The 18,716-nt window shown below is 37.0% G+C and overlaps 2 protein-coding genes across 2 annotated transcripts in view; both read right to left on the bottom strand.

Moving 5' to 3' along the window:
- map4k2 (mitogen-activated protein kinase kinase kinase kinase 2) overlaps positions 1–9,000 on the bottom strand; it is a 30,705-nt gene extending 21,705 nt beyond the window's left edge. The window contains exon 1 of the mRNA XM_082156216.1: positions 8,628–9,000. Coding sequence (XP_082012342.1) covers positions 8,628–8,720 — 93 coding nt within the window. The 5' untranslated portion in view covers positions 8,721–9,000. The remainder of the gene's footprint in view (positions 1–8,627) is intronic.
- A 589-nt stretch (positions 9,001–9,589) lies between these two features.
- On the bottom strand, positions 9,590–16,489 carry men1 (multiple endocrine neoplasia I). The gene is made up of 10 exons (XM_082156255.1): positions 16,331–16,489; positions 15,071–15,542; positions 14,779–14,987; positions 14,060–14,188; positions 13,859–13,899; positions 13,692–13,779; positions 13,460–13,596; positions 11,365–11,503; positions 11,074–11,247; positions 9,590–10,687 (listed from the first exon to the last, which is right to left on the bottom strand). The coding sequence occupies exons 2-10, from the start codon at positions 15,504–15,506 to the stop codon at positions 10,187–10,189; spliced, it is 1,854 nt and encodes a 617-aa protein (XP_082012381.1). The 5' UTR covers positions 15,507–15,542; positions 16,331–16,489; the 3' UTR covers positions 9,590–10,186.
- Between the last annotated feature and the right edge of the window lie 2,227 nt (positions 16,490–18,716).

An 18,716-nucleotide genomic window follows, 5' to 3' on the forward strand; every position in this document is an offset into this window, starting at 1 on the left:
GACCTGGGGCCGTATGTATAAAGCCACTCAGAGTAAAATTTTAGTCTCAAGTCTGTCAAAATTCTAAGAATGATGTCATTTTACTTTTATTCCTAGACTTAAGAATAAGTGTGATTCATAAAGGTTCCTAAGTGTCAAGACTAGGTCTCAGCTCCTAAATTATTTAAGAGAGCTGAAGAGGTCTCTTAACCTAGTTAGGAGTAACAAGATGGCAGCAGAGAGGAGGTCGCCACGCACTTTTCAATGAAAATATGATGTATTGGAGTTACAGTAAATGATGACGGAGTTGATTTTATAGCAATGAAATAAAAAGGAAAGTAATAATTACATTGTTGCTGACTGGAAAAAAGCAGCAGTGCACCGGTGATGACTTGAGCTCATCATTCCACAGTAAGCAGGGTCTTAATAGCACTATTGTGGCACTGACCACATTAAATACAGTAGTGGCTAAAAGTGATGTGCAGAGTTTTTTTTAATTGTTTTTTTATGACCCTACAAGTTTGCTTAAACCATCAAAATATAAGGAAAATAAAACTTAGTGAAGATATTTATCTGACAAATTATGACTAAGTCAGGTCACTTTTTACAGTACAGATTGTTCCAAAGCAGCTTTACAGTGATAACAGGAAAATAATGCAACAAAGTTAGTTTGGGCTGTACAGCAGCTCTAGAAGAAAATAGTGTCATTGTGCAGCTTAAGTTAGTTCAATGATGATTAATTTCCATTGTAAAAGATCATTAGTTTCTATTTAGTTCATTATACAGCTGCTCTGAGAAAACAGTGATGTCATTGTTCAGCCCAGTTCAGTTCTCAGACAATGGTGTCAATCCAGGCAGATCAATAATATTGTTGAAAAAAGGGCTAACTACACCAACAGGTTTTTTTTTTTTTTTTTTTTTTTACTAAAAAGCTCACAGGATAAGAAAAAAATCATACATTGTCTGCAACATAGTCAGTTATTAATATTTCATTGTCCTCTCTTGTTCATTTGTTTGACAGCCTTGGCTAAAAATGATGTCTGTACAGTTTGACATGTTTCATTGTGTTATCACAAATAAACAATTGACTCCAAGCACAACTACACAATACGCGTACAAAATCTTTAACACATTTGTAACCCTATTTGAATGAAGGGTGAGTGTCAATTTTCCTTGGCCTCACTTTTGGTCAATACTATATGGCAGTTCTTTGACTTTCCAATTGATCTTCAAATCTCGCAGTAAAATAAAGCCACTTTATTGAGTATTTCGGGCTTTCCTGAGTTGTTGGATCCATTGATGGAACTCATGTTTGCATAATTGCTCCAACTGTGAATGAGGAGACACGCATCAATAGAAAAGGGTTTCCACAGCATAAATACTAATTTGTGATAATTTTGCACAATGCACTGCAAAACATTTTTTAAAATAAATTTAAATATTAAAGCTTCAGTGTCTTAATTAAATTATTTTATTATAATTAGATTAAATGATTGGTGTCATGCTGCAGTGACCTCATCCTTGCAGGCTCACAATTGGCTGATTCAGTGGTTGAGGGCGGCCATTTTGGGTTGACATCATTGTAGTCCTTAGTTTACAACACTTAAGTCCCACTTCAGTCAGCACTTAAGAATCAGTCTTATACTTTACTGAAAGTTGCTTTTAGCTGCTTTATAAAAGTCTCCTACTCTTAGAAAAGTCCTACTCTTTACTAAGTATTTTCTGACACTTAAGTCAAAGCTTAAGACTATTCTTAAGAGCATTTCTTAGAAGTTTTATACATACGGGCCCAGGGGCCGTATGTATAAAGCCACTCAGAGTAAAATGTTAGTCTTAAGTCTCTCAAAATTCTAAGAATGACGTCACTTTACTTTTATTCCTAGACTTAAGAATAAGTGTGATTCATAAAGGTTCCTAAGTGTCAAGACTAGGTCTCAGCTCCTAAATTATTTAAGAGAGCTGAAGAGGTCTCCTAACCTAGTTAGGAGTAACAAGATGGCCGCAGAGAGGAGGAGGCCACGCACTTTTCAATGAAAATATGATGTATTGGAGTTACAGTAAATGATGACGGAGTTGATCAAACAATAAAAGTTTGATCATCAAGGGATCCTTTTTCGAACTGACTTTTAAGAAATTTTATAGCAATGAAATGAAAGGAAAGTAATAATTACATTGTTGCTGACTGGAAAAAAAGCAGCAGTGCACCGGTGATGACTTGAGCTCATCAGTCCACTGTAAGCAGGGTCTCAATAGCACTATTGTGGCACTGACCCCATCAAATACAGTAGTGGCTAAAAGTGATGTGCAGAGTTTTTATTTTTAATTTTTTAATGACCCTACAAGTTTGCTTAAACCATCAAAATATGAGGAAAATGGTGTTTTGTTCATCCCTCATATTTAAATTTTTTAAAAATATATAAATATAAAAATAAACTTAGTGAAGATATTTATCTGACAAAATTATTTCAAGTCAAGTCGCTTTTTACAATACAGATTGTTTCAAAGCAGCTTTAAAGTGATAACAGGAAAATAATGCAACAAAGTTAGTTTGGGCTGAACAGCAGCTCTAGAAGAACATAGTGCCATTGTACAGCTTAAGTAAGTTCGATGATGATTCATTTCCATTGTAAAAGATCATTAGTCATTAGTTATCTATTTAGTTCATTATACAGTCGCTCTGGAGAAAACAGTGATGTCTTCGTTCAGCTCAATTCAGTTCAGAGACAATGGTGTCAATGCAGGCAGATCAATAATATTGTTGAAAAAAGGCCTAACTACAGCTACAGGTTAAAAATAAAAATAAAAAAAATAAAAAGCTTACAGGAGAAAAAAGAAATTATACATTGTCTGTAACATAGTCAGTTATTAATATTTCATTGTCCTCTCTTGTTCATTTGTTTGACAGCCTGGCTAAAAATTATGTCTGTACAATTTGGCATGTTTCATTGTGTTATCACAAATAAACAATTGACTCTAAGCACAACTACACAATACACGTACAAAATCTTTAACACATTTTTAATATTTGAATAAAGGGTGAATCTGACAATTTTCCTTTGCCTGACTTATGGCCACTACTGTATGGCAGTTCATTGACTATGCAAATCTCGCAGCAAAATAAAGCCACTTTAATGAGTATTTCGGGCTTTCCTGAGTTGTTGGATCCATTTATGGAACTCATGTTTGCATAATTGTAAATGAGGAGACACACATCAACAGAAGAGGATTCCACAGCATAAATACTAATTTGCGAAAATTTTGCACAATGCAAAGCATAAAAAAAAAATATATATATTTATATTAAAGTGTCTTAATTAAATGATTTTATTATAATAAAATTAAATGATTGGTGTCATGCTGCAGTGACCTCACCCTTGCAGGCTCACTATTGGCTGATTCAGTGGTTGAGGGCGGCCATTTTGGGTTGACATCACTGTAGTCCTTAGTTCACAACACTTAAGTGCCACTTCAGTCAGCACTTAAGAATCAGGGCCCGTATTCATAAAGAATCTTAATGCAAAGAGTAGCTCCTAGTGACAAAATTCTAAGAAAATTCTTAGAAATGTGGGCGTTTACTCTTAAAATTAAAGAAAAACTCCTAGTAAAGAAAAAAGTAATTCAGAAAGCATCTTAACCCTTAAAAGAGGTCTTAAGGTCAAAATTGTTAGGAGCACGGACGAGGACTTTTAAGAGGCTTAAGAGTTTCTTTAGCAGAGGAGAAAATGGCAGAAAGACGAAGAGGGAGAAGAAATGTGTTGCAGACAATGGATTACAGTGAGTTAATAAGACGCTATAGATTAGATCGTGCAGGGATCATAATTGTGACTGATCTTTTTAGAGACGTGCTAATATCTCCGACACAGCGCAGAAATGCCATAGCGCCTGAAATGAAAGTAATCACTACATTACGATATTTGGCAACTGGGAAAATTCCATGTTTGATACATTAAAACCAACATTCAAACCACTGCTTAAATAGACATGCCAGCAATCAGTGTAACTGGAAAGAGTGGAACAATTTTTATCATTCTAAGCAATCAAATACCTTATAGGAAATCAACAGCATGGTAAATAAAAAAAGGATTTATATACACATATATAATGTGTGTGTGTGTGTGTGTGTGTGTGTGTGTGTGTGTGTGTGTGTGTGTGTGTGTGTGTGTGTGTGTGTGTGAGAGAGAGAACGATCAAATAGGAAAAAATACGCATGTAAGTTCAAAGTGGAGGCTTAAAATAGACCCTATACTTAAAATCACTTTTTTTTTCCTTCTTGGACAACCAACCAATCACAGTCTTCAAAAGATTGTGTCATACATAGCAACGGGGTCAACCCCGCCTCCTCACTAAGATAAAAGTTTTTGTATTTTCCTTACTCTGAGTTGCTCTCAGATCGGTCCCGAATCGCTTTTAAGCTAAGACTCCTACATAAAAGTTTTTAAGCTAAATTAAGAGTTTTCTGAGAGAATTCTTAGAATCTTTATGAATACGGGCCCAGTCTTATACTTTACTGAAAGTTGCTTTTAGCTGCTTTATAAAAGTCTCCTACTCTTAGAAAAGTCCTACTCTTTACTAAGTATTTTCTGACACTTAAGTCAAAGCTTAAGACTATTCTTAAGAGCATTTCTTAGAAGTTTTATACATACGGGCCCAGGGGCCGTATGTATAAAGCCACTCAGAGTAAAATTTTAGTCTCAAGTCTGTCAAAATTCTAAGAATGATGTCATTTTACTTTTATTCCTAGACTTAAGAATAAGAGTGATTCATAAAGGTTCCTAAGTGTCAAGACTAGGTCTCAGCTCCTAAATTATTTAAGAGAGCTGAAGAGGTCTCTTAACCTAGTTAGGAGTAACAAGATGGCAGCAGAGAGGAGGTCGCCACGCACTTTTCAATGAAAATATGATGTATTGGAGTTACAGTAAATGATGACGGAGTTGATTTTATAGCAATGAAATAAAAAGGAAAGTAATAATTACATTGTTGCTGACTGGAAAAAAGCAGCAGTGCACCGGTGATGACTTGAGCTCATCATTCCACAGTAAGCAGGGTCTTAATAGCACTATTGTGGCACTGACCACATTAAATACAGTAGTGGCTAAAAGTGATGTGCAGAGTTTTTTTTTATTGTTTTTTTATGACCCTACAAGTTTGCTTAAACCATCAAAATATAAGGAAAATAAAACTTAGTGAAGATATTTATCTGACAAATTATGACTAAGTCAGGTCACTTTTTACAGTACAGATTGTTCCAAAGCAGCTTTACAGTGATAACAGGAAAATAATGCAACAAAGTTAGTTTGGGCTGTACAGCAGCTCTAGAAGAAAATAGTGTCATTGTGCAGCTTAAGTTAGTTCAATGATGATTAATTTCCATTGTAAAAGATCATTAGTTTCTATTTAGTTCATTATACAGCTGCTCTGAGAAAACAGTGATGTCATTGTTCAGCCCAGTTCAGTTCTCAGACAATGGTGTCAATCCAGGCAGATCAATAATATTGTTGAAAAAAGGGCTAACTACACCAACAGGTTTTTTTTTTTTTTTTTTTTACTAAAAAGCTCACAGGATAAGAAAAAAATCATACATTGTCTGCAACATAGTCAGTTATTAATATTTCATTGTCCTCTCTTGTTCATTTGTTTGACAGCCTTGGCTAAAAATGATGTCTGTACAGTTTGACATGTTTCATTGTGTTATCACAAATAAACAATTGACTCCAAGCACAACTACACAATACGCGTACAAAATCTTTAACACATTTGTAACCCTATTTGAATGAAGGGTGAGTGTCAATTTTCCTTGGCCTCACTTTTGGTCAATACTATATGGCAGTTCTTTGACTTTCCAATTGATCTTCAAATCTCGCAGTAAAATAAAGCCACTTTATTGAGTATTTCGGGCTTTCCTGAGTTGTTGGATCCATTGATGGAACTCATGTTTGCATAATTGCTCCAACTGTGAATGAGGAGACACGCATCAATAGAAAAGGGTTTCCACAGCATAAATACTAATTTGTGATAATTTTGCACAATGCACTGCAAAACATTTTTTAAAATAAATTTAAATATTAAAGCTTCAGTGTCTTAATTAAATTATTTTATTATAATTAGATTAAATGATTGGTGTCATGCTGCAGTGACCTCATCCTTGCAGGCTCACAATTGGCTGATTCAGTGGTTGAGGGCGGCCATTTTGGGTTGACATCATTGTAGTCCTTAGTTTACAACACTTAAGTCCCACTTCAGTCAGCACTTAAGAATCAGTCTTATACTTTACTGAAAGTTGCTTTTAGCTGCTTTATAAAAGTCTCCTACTCTTAGAAAAGTCCTACTCTTTACTAAGTATTTTCTGACACTTAAGTCAAAGCTTAAGACTATTCTTAAGAGCATTTCTTAGAAGTTTTATACATACGGGCCCTGATGTTCTTCAGACGATACTGTACCATCAGTTAAACACTCTTTTGAGTATCATATGCTCTAGATTCTATCAAGTTACTATAAAATACACTATCACCACTTGCCAAAGATTCATCAAATTATTTTAGCTTTGGAATGAAATGGGGAAACTCATGCATATTAAATGTGTGTTATACATACAGAGTGGTTTATTTAAAGCTATAATGCTTTTTTTGTTACATTTTCAACTTTCTTTAGTGTGTGTTGCACTAAATAATTAAATTAATGTTGCTGTTTGAGCATGAAAAAGGTCTGCAAAGTTACAAAGCACAAAGTCACTCCAGAAAGGGAGTTATTCTCTCTATCAGTGCGGACTGTTTCTGAACTCCCTGAAATGCCTCGTTTGTAGTCTTGAGTTTTCTTCCGGGAACGAACACGTCACAGAATTCCTCCTTTAAATAATTCTCAACAAAGGCTTACACACACACACACACACACACACACAAAAGGCCTGGGTTGAGTTGAATTGGCAGTGTTGAAACTCACGGTTAAGGGGCGTGACATTTCTGAAACATGCTCAAAGAGGTTGACCAATCACAGCACACTGATCCAGCCAACCAATCAGAGCACATTGTGCTTTTCAGAAGGAGGGGCTTCATAAAGAAAAGGAACTAAACAGAGCGATACTGACAGACTGGGAAGAGAGGTGCTGCAACAAACGTGAAAAATGAGGTGTTTTTGAACATTCAAGCATGTAAATCTACTCTTCAAAATCAAGACTTTGAAAAAGGGCATAATATATTACCAAAAAAAAGTTAACCAGGAAAATGAACCTCCATTTTTGCTTTGGGTTACTCATAAACATAACAAATCGGGCATTTCTGGACAAAACCTGGAACTTCACTGAGCTGACTTCCTGTTGTTTTTCCTGGCATGCCAGAGGACTTCCTGTCATGACTAAAGCGACAGTGCAACATTCTCTTAATGGTTTAACTGTACAACCTGAAATAACGCAGCCACAAACCAAGAACAATGGCTCAGCTTCGGTATCTGCCCACACTTTGGCCAAAAATCCCCAAAGCTTGTTATTTTTTATGTTGGCACAGGCAGACCTGACAAGTCCATCAAATTCAAAACAGACTGTTTTGTTCGATGGCAGCTGGTAATCCTCACCATGAAATATTTTTAGATCTTGAGAACTTTCTGACTCAAAGTTGAGAGAGCTGGAGGACACTAGAAAGGATTCTTTGTGCATTGTGTGATGGGCATTGTATGGGTTGTTGGCTCACCCACTGAATTATGATAAAGTGGACTGTGTTAGGGATTGCAAGAGTGACACAATCTCCACATTATTTCAGCAAACATATAGGCCTATAAAAGAGACAGAAAACACAGGTTTGCACTTCACAAACTTCTTGGAGAATAACACTACCACACCTGCGAGAGTCTTGGCTTTAAGGTCCAGATTTGTAACATTCCATTAATGCTGCGGTTGTGCTAGTAAGATCTATTTTAAGTCGAGTCAAATTTCGGAGCCAACCATATGCTTTCCTTAAAATCACAAAATACTTTATATTGCATCTATTTTTTACCTATGATTTTCTGTTTGGAAAGGGCTGTTTTGCATGTAGGATGATCATTGAAGACAGATTGACTTACGTTATAACATATTTTGTTGAAAAGAATGACCTAGATGCTCTAACAAAGACATTTAGACATAGGCTAATAAAAATATATAGTATGGGGACCAAGGTTTAATGTGTTGGATGGAGTGTGTGTCTTTGCACACATGCTGTGAATACTATCACTTTAGAAAACCAGTCAGTCAAGTAATATCATGGCTCGGGTTCCTTGAAATATTCAGCATAAACAAGGACATTAACAACAGGTAAAAAAAAAAAAATCAAACGTCAATATCAGCAAGATTCCCCTTACAAAAACTTGCTGAGGCGGTACCATGGTACAATGAGGACATCAGATGGTACCTTGACATTTAACATGATGCTGAATAACCATATTCCTAGTCTTTCCATGGCACTACCATAAAATATGTCTAAAAACACAGCATGACACCATGTCCAAAGAATGTTAATCCAATCCTTTTTGGTAGATTTGTGCTAGTAACCCAAAAGGCAATGTGTTTGTTTTTTCACATCTTTACAGTGAAGCATGCATTAAAACATAGACGTTAGATTAAAGCTTAAAACACTTCGTGCAATTTCCAAATGGTCACCTAAAAAAAACAGCTTCATTCTCACCTTAAAGACATCTCCATAGGTGCCGCTCCCGATCTGATGAATAATCTCATAATCATCCAAGGGATCCAAAAATGAAACTCCTATAGTATTCATGCCAGCAGATTTCTTTACTTTTCAGTTATTCATGACAGCTGTCACACAGTTTGATATCCAGTAAACTCATCTCATCCTGGTGCGCTTGTCATCAAAAGTGGTGAAAAAGAATGTCAATGATAAAACTGTAGGATATAGATTTAATTACGTAATGCAATGCAAAGCAAATGCAAATATTAATGTTCACATCCAGTCAACCAGTAATCACTGACTTCGCCTTGTAATCTTTCTGCCTGTCCTTCTCACTCACACTCGCGCACCCGTAGAGCAGAAATCCGTTCTTTGGAGTCGGATCTTTTAGATGAATCGATTCGCAAAATCGGATTGAACAAGTCATTAACGAATAGGACTGAAATGTCCTATTATGGCGAGAACCATTATCAACACGAAGCCTATATAGCCTACGATTTAGTTTTAATAAATAGCTTTGTACAAATCGTGAAAAAAAACACATTTTCAATCAAAAAAAGATGTAGCCTAAATGGATGTTAGTAGGCTACTGTTTAATGCAAATATAGGTTCTACTTTTATGATTTGATAAACTGAATCATGGCAGTAGTAACAAACTGAACAGTGGAATTATAATAAACACCTTCATAACGAAAAGTAAACGATGCGGAAAAAATAAATAGGCTACATGCCTGTACGGTAGCAAGTCAGGGATCTCGAAATGACGGGGGGAAAAAACGCTTTTAAAAGAGCAGGCTTTTTCAACCGGCTCTTTGAAATGAACTATTCAAAAGAACCGATTCGTTGACTTGAGCGGGCTTCACCCATCACTAGACCCGATACTGTTCGCTGCGTTTGCGCATGTGCAAAGCATCAAAGGGCAAAGATAAGCCCTCACAACGTGCATGACAGTAAATAAAAGACAAAACTCACTAGATTTTTTCAAGTTGTTTATTTAATGGAAAATACACTTTAGCATTGAGAAAATAATTTTTACACGATCACTGCAAATTTTTTTTGCAAAGTTTGCTATGGCACTACTGTATCCTTGAGACAATTTATGAAATCCAGCAGTAATGTGGAGATTAACAGAACAAGTGCCAGACCTACTCATGTAGGCTGGAAATCCCAATCATTTGTTAAATACATTAGACTTGTCAAGAAGTTTCATTGTATTGCAGAACAAAGAATAGCATATTCTCTAATAACCTGATAAACACAAAATAATCACTTTGGCTTGTTTTAATCTGAGTTCTTTTTTCAATATAGAACTTATAGTAATTATACAGATTTAAGACAAATTAATAAAATTACTTTATACTATCAAATAATAAACCAAAACTGCTTGTGCATGAGACGAGTTTTCTGACTTCAACTTGTAATGGTTATAAAGAAGTGAATTACATAAATTCAGCATCATCTTATCAGAACATTTGTCATTTCCAGGCAAACTAATGAACTTCACACCAGGTGAAAATAAAGGAGTTAAAAGAAAAAAATATCTATAAATTGGCATTTTAAAGAGTTTTGCGAGGACGTTTCATGAAGGACAAGGTGTAATCTCCAGAAGGAGTGGGTTTCTGTCTCTTCATCTGCACTTGAGACTGAGCCGTGAGCTGCAGTTTAATGGCACTAGAGTTGATCTTGGCCGCAGAAAGCAGCCCCTTCATACCCTTCATCTTCTCACTGTGGAAAGCCACTACCGGCCCTCCCTGCACTATGGGTGGCTGGGAAGGTGAAGGTGTGGGACTCGGGGATGATGGCTCATTTTTGCCATCGGACTCTTTACCTCGAGTGCCAGCAGAGGAACGACGCCGTCCTCCTTCTCCGCCCACCTTTTTGGGAACTGGATTTTGAGCGGGCAATGCTGCACTTGGAGACGATGGTCCTGCTTGTTCATCTAACTTGGATTCTCGCCTCGGGACCCGTCTACGCCCCTCACGCGGGTCCTCGCTGGATTGATCATCGTCGTCCACTGGTTCAGCATCTTTGGTGATGATTGACACTTTTTGCCTGATCTGAGAAAGAGTGAATACACAGAGTCTGATTATAAATGCCATTTTAATAAAATTTTCACATTTCCAGGGTTCTCAGAAGTGGAAGTCATCATATTTAGGTCAACTTATTTAATGGTAAAGGGGAGACGACAGCAAATATCATTTTTGTATTCCCATCAGTTCCAATAGCCAAAGAAAAAAAAAAATGATAAAGTTTCAACAACTTTGTAAAAGAGAGAAAAAATACTATATAGATTAAATACAGCATTCAGAAAAGAGAAGCTGTTGGATTAGATTTTTTTAATTAAAACATGGAATACTTCACTAGATTTAGGATGTTAATTACTGTTGAAACACGTAATCACAGTCTATGAAAAGGGTCTATTGAGAAAATCGAGGGATTTTACCTGTGCATCAAAGCGACTAAGGGACTGAACCAGGTAGGTGGCCCAGCCTACATGAAGCACTGGCGTGAGACTTCCTTCTTCCCATTTACAAATCCCATCATAGAACCGGAGTAAGTGAGCAAAGCACTCTGGGTCCTGAAGGGCAGACAAAGCAGCGACCTGTCTGGGCTGGTCCTTTGAGGTAAAAGCATGAATAGAGGACAAGAGAAAGACTTGTTTACAACCCTGCTCTAAACAATATATTTATTTATTTTTGAAAAATGTTTTCTTTCATGCTTAATTAAACAAGACCTCTTTTTCCATTTCATCAGCCCCTTCGCCACCACTTTCAGCAGCAGTTGTTGTCTCTTTAAGAAGGGTCGGAATGACATCATTAGCAATGTCAAAAAACTCCTTATAGATCTCCTCATCCTCTCTGCAGTAGTTGTAACTGTAGACCAAAAATATGGGATTATATATTATCTTTTGTTCTTAACAATATAAATATTTCATATATATACACATGCACATTGATACATTTATTTATATAGTGTGGATACACTGCCATTCAAAAGTTTGGGATCGGTACGATTTTTGAATGTTTTTGAAAAGTCTCAATACAGTAAAAATGGTAATATTGTGAAATATAAAAAAAATTCTATTTGAAAAATAGATCTACATCAATTTTTCTGTTTTCTATTTGAATATATTTTAAAATGTCATTTATTTCTGTGTTGGCAAAGCTGAATTTTCAGCCTCATTACTCCAGTCTACAAAGTCACATGATCCTTCAGAAATCATTCTAATATGATGATTTGCTGCTCAAGATTTTTTTTTGATTATGATTATTATCAATGTTGAAAACAATTTGTTTCAGGATTCTTCGATGAATAAAAAGTTCAAAACAGCATTTATCTGAAATAGAAAGCTTTCGTAACATAATACAGAATATAAAAATTCAGTAAAAAAATTTTTTTTTTAAAGAAATTAGCACTTTTATTCAGCAAGGATGCATTAAATTGATCAAAAGAGACAGTAAAGACATTAATAATGTTACAAATGACTTAAATTTCAGATAAATGTTCTTTTTAACTCTCTATTCATCAAAAAATCCTGAAGAAAAAAAATTCTACACAACTTGGTTTCAACATCGGTAATAAGAATAAATGTTTCTTCAGCAGCAAATCAGCATATTAAGAATGATTTCTGAAGGATCATGTGACACTGAAGACTGGAGTAGTGATGCTGAAAATTCAGCTTTGATCACAGGAATACATTACATTTTTAAATATATTACAATAGAAAAAAAGTTTATTTAAATTGTAATAATATTTCACAATATTACAGTTTTTACTGTATTTTGGATCAAATAAATGCAGCCTTGGTGAGCAGAAGAGACTTTTGAATGGCAGTGTATAGGCACAAACAAAATAAAGATACGTCAGAGGGACAGAGGGTAGGAGATAGCTAATGTTGTCATGAAGGAAGAGGAAACAGGAAGAGCAGGAAAAGGAAGTGGATGGGAGTGAGCAGTAGTTCTAGGCGTGCTTTGTGCAGACATCCTTTAGGACTTTGGAATCAAGTATTTTTAGCACTCGGTCCGTCAACTGCACTGTGTTTAGAGGGAGGAAAGTACAGATTGTCTGTGTCGACAGGGACCCATGCCAAGGCTGAGGCAGGAATGAGGATTCTAAAGACTAAGGACAAACAGCATGAGGCAACACAGACAATGCTGGCAAACAACACATTTTCCTTTTGGCATGAACATTTAAGAAGCTTGATGCGTTTTCAATTTGTCATCTAATCATGACTGTGCAGTAGTAACAGGCACATTTTAGTTCAGAGACTGATTCAGCCTTTTTACATAAATCATTTTCTCTTAGGAATGCATCACAAGCATTAAAGGAGTAGTTCACTTCAAAATGAAAATTCTGTCATCATTTACTCCCCCTCAAGTTGTTTCAAACCTGTATGAATTTCTTTCTTCTGCTGAACACAAAGGAAGATTTTTTAAGAATGTCGGTAACCAAACAGTTGATGGACCCCATTGACTTCCATAGTAGGAAAAAAAAAATACTATGGAAGTCAATGGGGCCCATCCATTTCGGTTACTGACATTCTTAAAAATATCTCCTTTTGTGTTCAGCAGAAGAAATGAATTCATACAGGTTTTAAACAATTTGAGGGGAAGTAAATGATGACAGAATTTTCATTTTGAAGTGAGAACTATTCCTTTAATGAGTTTAATAAGCAATAAAAGATATGCACCAGTAACAAATGAACACTGCCCTCTGCTGTTAAAGTCTAATTAAAATAACGAATATATTGCATTTTCAAAAGTGAATTACTTTAGCAGACACAACTAAAATGTCATTCAATGGTCAGATTTCTCTGATGCTTGACTTACTCTTGCATTACTGATGCAGCCTCCGCCCAGGAACGCAAAGCCTCCTGGACATTTTTGTGCCTGTAATAGTACCCTGCTAGATACATGAAAGGGTAGATGTGCTCGTTGTTGTAATATTTTTTAGCCGAGTCAACAGCCTTTGGAAAACAAAACAGAATAGTGCAATTTTAATAAATGACAACCTTCCAGCTGTATCGGTGATATATGCTGATATAGCTGTAATCATATATACCTTAAGGTGAATAGAGAGAGGGCTTTCCTTGCCAGTCATGGGTTCCTGGTCTTCAAGGTCAGCCAAAGTGCCCATTGCCATGGGATACCTTCAACACACATTCAGAAAGAGTTATATACAATAATCAGATCAAATGAGTGCTCTGATTTATAAGAAACTAGCCATACCTTTCCAAATCACCTCGATCATACAGCAGCCACAACAGCCTCTGAAAAAAAGAAAGAAAATCTGGATGACAATAGATACATAAATATGCATATGTATAAACATAGATACAGTGAACAGTATATAATAGACATTTATAGATAGAGCAGCCAATAGAATGCAGGAAACGTAGAATTCAGCCCTTTCCAAATCAAAAGACATACTTGCTGGAGCTGGAGTAGCTCTGTACTGTCTGTGTGCAGATCTAGAGAAGGATTGATGGCGCAAACCATGAACGCTACTTCCATATTCCTGTTGCACTTCATGTAGGAGCCTTTAAGATATAACCAGCTCTGAGGAGAAAGAGAATCAAATAAATGAAGCACAGATTTACAACATGAAAACTCAAAGTTAAAGAACTGTCTCACATTTACACAACCGTTCAAAAGTTTGGAGTCGTAAAGATTTTTGACGTTTTTAAAAAAAAGTCTCTCATAGCTTCAGTCATTTGATCAAAAATACAGTAAAAAAAAAATCAGTAATGCTGTGAAATAGCCTATTACTACAATTTAAAAATGTAAATATATTTTAAAATTTAATTTATTGCTGTGCTGGCAAAGCTAAATTTTCAGCATCATCACTCCAGTCTTCAGAGTCACATGATCCTTCAAAAATAATTTGAATATGCTGATTTGTTGCACAAATAACATTTATTATCCATCTTGCAAAGTTTTTGTGGAAACTGAATATAATGTTCAAAAGAACAGCATTTATTTGAAGTCTTTTGTAACATAAATGGCTTCACTGTCACTTTTAAACAACTTGCATCCTTGTTGAATGAACATTAATTTCTTAATGCTGACATCAAACATTTGAATGGCATGGTGTTTATGAATATACAGTAGTGTTTATCTATTATCATGAATAACAGATCATTACGTACCCTTTCATTGACTCCAGCACTAACAGTCTGACCTCTTCTGTCTTCGTTGCCCTTCCCATGCCATGTGACCTCTGCAGTCTCTTCCCCACCCTTGCCAAAGATGACCCAGGCATGATCTTCCGAGAGAGCGAGGTGAACATCCTTCAGGCCCAACACCTGACATGCAGCTACCACTGCAAAAGCTACTCCTGAGCTGTCCAGCTTTGTGCCTTACAGAAAGTACAAAAATGCAATATTAATCTACAATACATGGTCAGATTTGTTTAATGTCATTTAATGTGTGAAAGTCTACCTGTGATGAGACTGAAGAGGGACTGAATATGTGCCCGGTCCTTGAAATACGACCGACTAAGACTGTTCCAGATCACATCTGAGACCTTTTTCACAAGCTCACGGCTGGAGCCGCCAGTCGGTTTGCGGTACTGGGACATGTCCACGGCACCACGAATCTGGGCCAGGAAGCGTTCATAAAGGGCAGATACGAGATTCAGCTCGACTGTGGGGAAGCAAGAGTTGGGGCTGTCAGGTTTAAGAGGTTCAAAGCGAACGCCCGGGACATTGACGGGAACAACTCTGTTGACAGCCAGGAAGTGCTCTACGAAACCCAGCACTAGGGACAGCAGGGCCAGGTCTGGTTCTGGGCTGTTAAGCTCGGACTCGAAAAGCTGCACCACTCCATCGATGCCCCGAAGAGGGAAATGCTTCTTCTGAGCCGACCGAATCCCCATGGCTAGTGGTTGAGTTCAATCCCAGTCTGATGTAATCTTAAAAAATAATAATAATAAATAAATAAATAATATAACACACAATACAAGCTTTTAATTAAAGTACAAAGAATGTATGTCTTGTCTAATTAATGAGTGTATGATAGTGTGAGCAGGAGTTTAGGCTATTATTTGCTTACTAGGAAATAATTATTTGGAATTGCCATACTAGAAGTCTTATTATACCACAGTACATTAATACATACCATGGTACTGCATTTTATTAACATGATCAATCAAACTATGATACTTTTTGGTTTAAAAGAGGCCAAGAAGTCAATATAATCTAGGCTAGGGGAATTCCCAGAGACATGTGTAAGACCTCATCTTAACATGTGTCACAAGTTAACAAATCACCACGTAATATTAAATATTATAAGTAAACGTTTAAATCCAAAATAAAGCTTTTGGGCTAGATGAGCATGACATTAAATTGGTTGAATATCTGTTAAATTATGATTAGTTAGAGTGTAATATATACTGAATGGAGAAATTTAACCCAGCTGTCTAACTGTAAACTATACTGTAATGATAACCCAGATATTATCACACAAAAAAAGAAAAAAGGCAGCCAGTGCTTGAAATTTGAGCAATGAAAACAACGCCACTGCAACACATGTGAGTCTGGGCGACATCATCTGCGTCATGAGGCTGCAGCGAGCTAGCTCACTCAATAATATCAGTTTCTGGTGGTTTTCCAGCTTCAATGGCGTTTTACAGTGAACAGAATGATGTCTCCTGTCTTTCGAAACAATAAAGCGTCGCTTGGCTTCATTCTCACTACATACCTTTGTTGAAATTACATCCACATGCTTTTGTTTTGCCCCGTGCTTTTGCCGCGCAGATGAGAGACGGACACTCCTACATAACACCGGAGACATACACAATCTGTTCGGACGTCAAAACGTTGAATCGCCTGAGTTATGCTTATTCCTATTGTGAACATATCAGCGACATTAAAAGTACTTCCTGTTCTCTTCAAGCACTTCGGGAAATGTAGTCTTCTACGTCATCTTTTCGCATTAATGACGGTTGGTGAACCTGCTTTTGGCGCATTATCGCCACCAGCTGGACTGGAGTGTAAAACATCGACGGGATATATATTCGTGCATTTTATAATACTCTCTGGTATCTTAATGTTTTAATTGATTTCCGCTAAACTTGTATGCCACTTTGTATTAATATGTGTTTTTCCTTCTGCCTTGACTAATAAGTCCTCATTCCGCAACCATCAGGTCCATTATGTCTGTTATTTTATTGCCTCCAGGTTGCATAAACTGTTAAGTATAGTCTTACAAGCTTACAAAGCTTTTTTCTTTAATGCTGTTCATTACTGTTTTAAGTCAGTTACATAAAAATGTAGATTGGTCTAATTTCATAAGCTACTAAAAAGAATGATTTCTCCTTGACTAACTGCTAGTTGGTCATACTAGCTTACTTGCCACAGTCTTAAAGGCCCACTGAAGCGCCATGAAACGTGCAGCATTATTCAGTGTGGCAGGGCAAGGCTGGATATATCGAACGGCTCCTCCCCTTTTTAAAGGTGCTCTAAGTGATGCCGGGAGTGTTGACATTCGAATTGTTGTCAAACAAAACGGAGGCTAGCTAGACCCTCCCTCCTCCCCTCCCTTCCGGCATAAAGGAAAGTCAAAGTAATCACTAAAAACAAAGTTAAGTTTTACTGATACTTCATTCAATGTGTAATGTCACCAAGTTAGATAAATGCTTTTATATATTGCAGAACAGAATGCAGAAAAAGAGAAACATTGTCTTAAAATCGTTTCGCCACCTGAGGTTATAACTATAACTATAGCTCCCATACAAGGACGCAATAATAGCAAGATAACGTTAGCTTCGCGTTTCCCAGTGAGCATAAACAACGGCGGCGGCGTAAACAAATTTAGTCAAAGTTGTCAATAGCCTATTAATGAACATTCAAATCCATAACAAAGAGTGGGTGAAAACAATCATTCACACAAATTGTCGACCTACTGTGAATTTGCTTGACCATTTACAATAGAGATTGATCGCTAGCTGCTAGAAACGTATTCACCAAAGCTAACGCTGACTGCATAGTTCTAGCTAATTACATCCTTGTGTTGGTTTGGCGAACATGAACGTCAATTTAGAAAGAAAAATGGATTTACCTGTTCTGCAAAAACAGAGCAACTGAATGTCGGATTGGAAGCCCTTCTGCCGGCGGAGTTCTCGCCACTTTTCGAGGGTTTTTCCGATGTAAATTCGGGACTTCGCGCGTTCCTTATCCTTGTCCCTCTTCTTTGCAATTTGTTCATCGGAACGTCGTCTCTTTAGTCGTGTGTCGGCCATAATTCTCTCTCTCCTCCACACACCCCCTTCATGTGCAGTGCACGCGCACTAACCCCCAAACCACACCCCTCAAATACTTCTTGTCGGTGATTGGCTGGAGCACTGTTTGTTGTGTTTCGTGGTGCGGGTGAGCCCAGTTTGTTTTTGTTGCCGTTTGTGGAGCCTATGGTGTCTAGAGAGACCGCGTTTTTTTACAGTGTGTTCAGGGGACAGGCAGCTAGCGGATAGTGAGGAGATGTTTGCTGTATGTGACAAAAAATGTTTTGGCCTAAAAAACGCGTGACATCACTTAGAGCACCTTTAAAATAGAGTTTAGTTTATGTCACAGCTCGGCCAGAGCCGTTTAGCTCAGTACCACAGTATCTTCCTAATCTCTAACTGTTTCTCCTGCTAATCTCGTCCATATGGCTTTAAAATATAGCACTCTATATTCAAATGGATTCAAAATTCAAATGGGTCTGATATGTTTTCTGGTCTGCACCGACTCGCACATATATGATCTACTCTCTGTCTCTGGACTGGAGCAGACTGTGTGCGCTGCGGCGGTTCACATGACACTAACCCGAAACCAGACTTCATTCGCCCCATTGAAAGCATAATATACACTGTCTGAATCGTTCCCTGTCCCCTATATAGTGCACTATGAGCAATTCACCATGTAGGCCTAGAAAATAGTAAATGTGTGAATGAGTGATCAATTTTAGCGCAGCATGTATTTATAATGTAGGGGGCGGAGATTCAGAATCTAGAGAGCATTTGATTGGACAGAAAATCTGATGAGAAGCTGAAGTGCAGAGTGATGTCATCAAAATCATTGCTCCATATGGGCGGAAGTGCTAGAGACTG

Source organism: Leuciscus leuciscus, assembly GCF_965113295.1.
Source record: "Leuciscus leuciscus genome assembly, chromosome: 2".
NCBI lineage: Eukaryota > Metazoa > Chordata > Actinopteri > Cypriniformes > Leuciscidae > Leuciscus > Leuciscus leuciscus.

Bases quoted from the DNA above. Each gene is read 5' to 3' on its own strand.
- men1 (XM_082156255.1), bottom strand. From the start codon at position 15,506: ATGGGGATTCGGTCGGCTCAGAAGAAGCATTTCCCTCTTCGGGGCATC. The intron at 13,597-13,691 runs GTATATATGATT...TGTTTTCCAAAG, and splicing joins CTCTCTCTATTCACCTTAAG to GCTGTTGACTCGGCTAAAAA. The intron at 11,248-11,364 runs GTCTTGTTTAAT...TTTACCTCAAAG, and splicing joins CTGATGAAATGGAAAAAGAG to GACCAGCCCAGACAGGTCGC.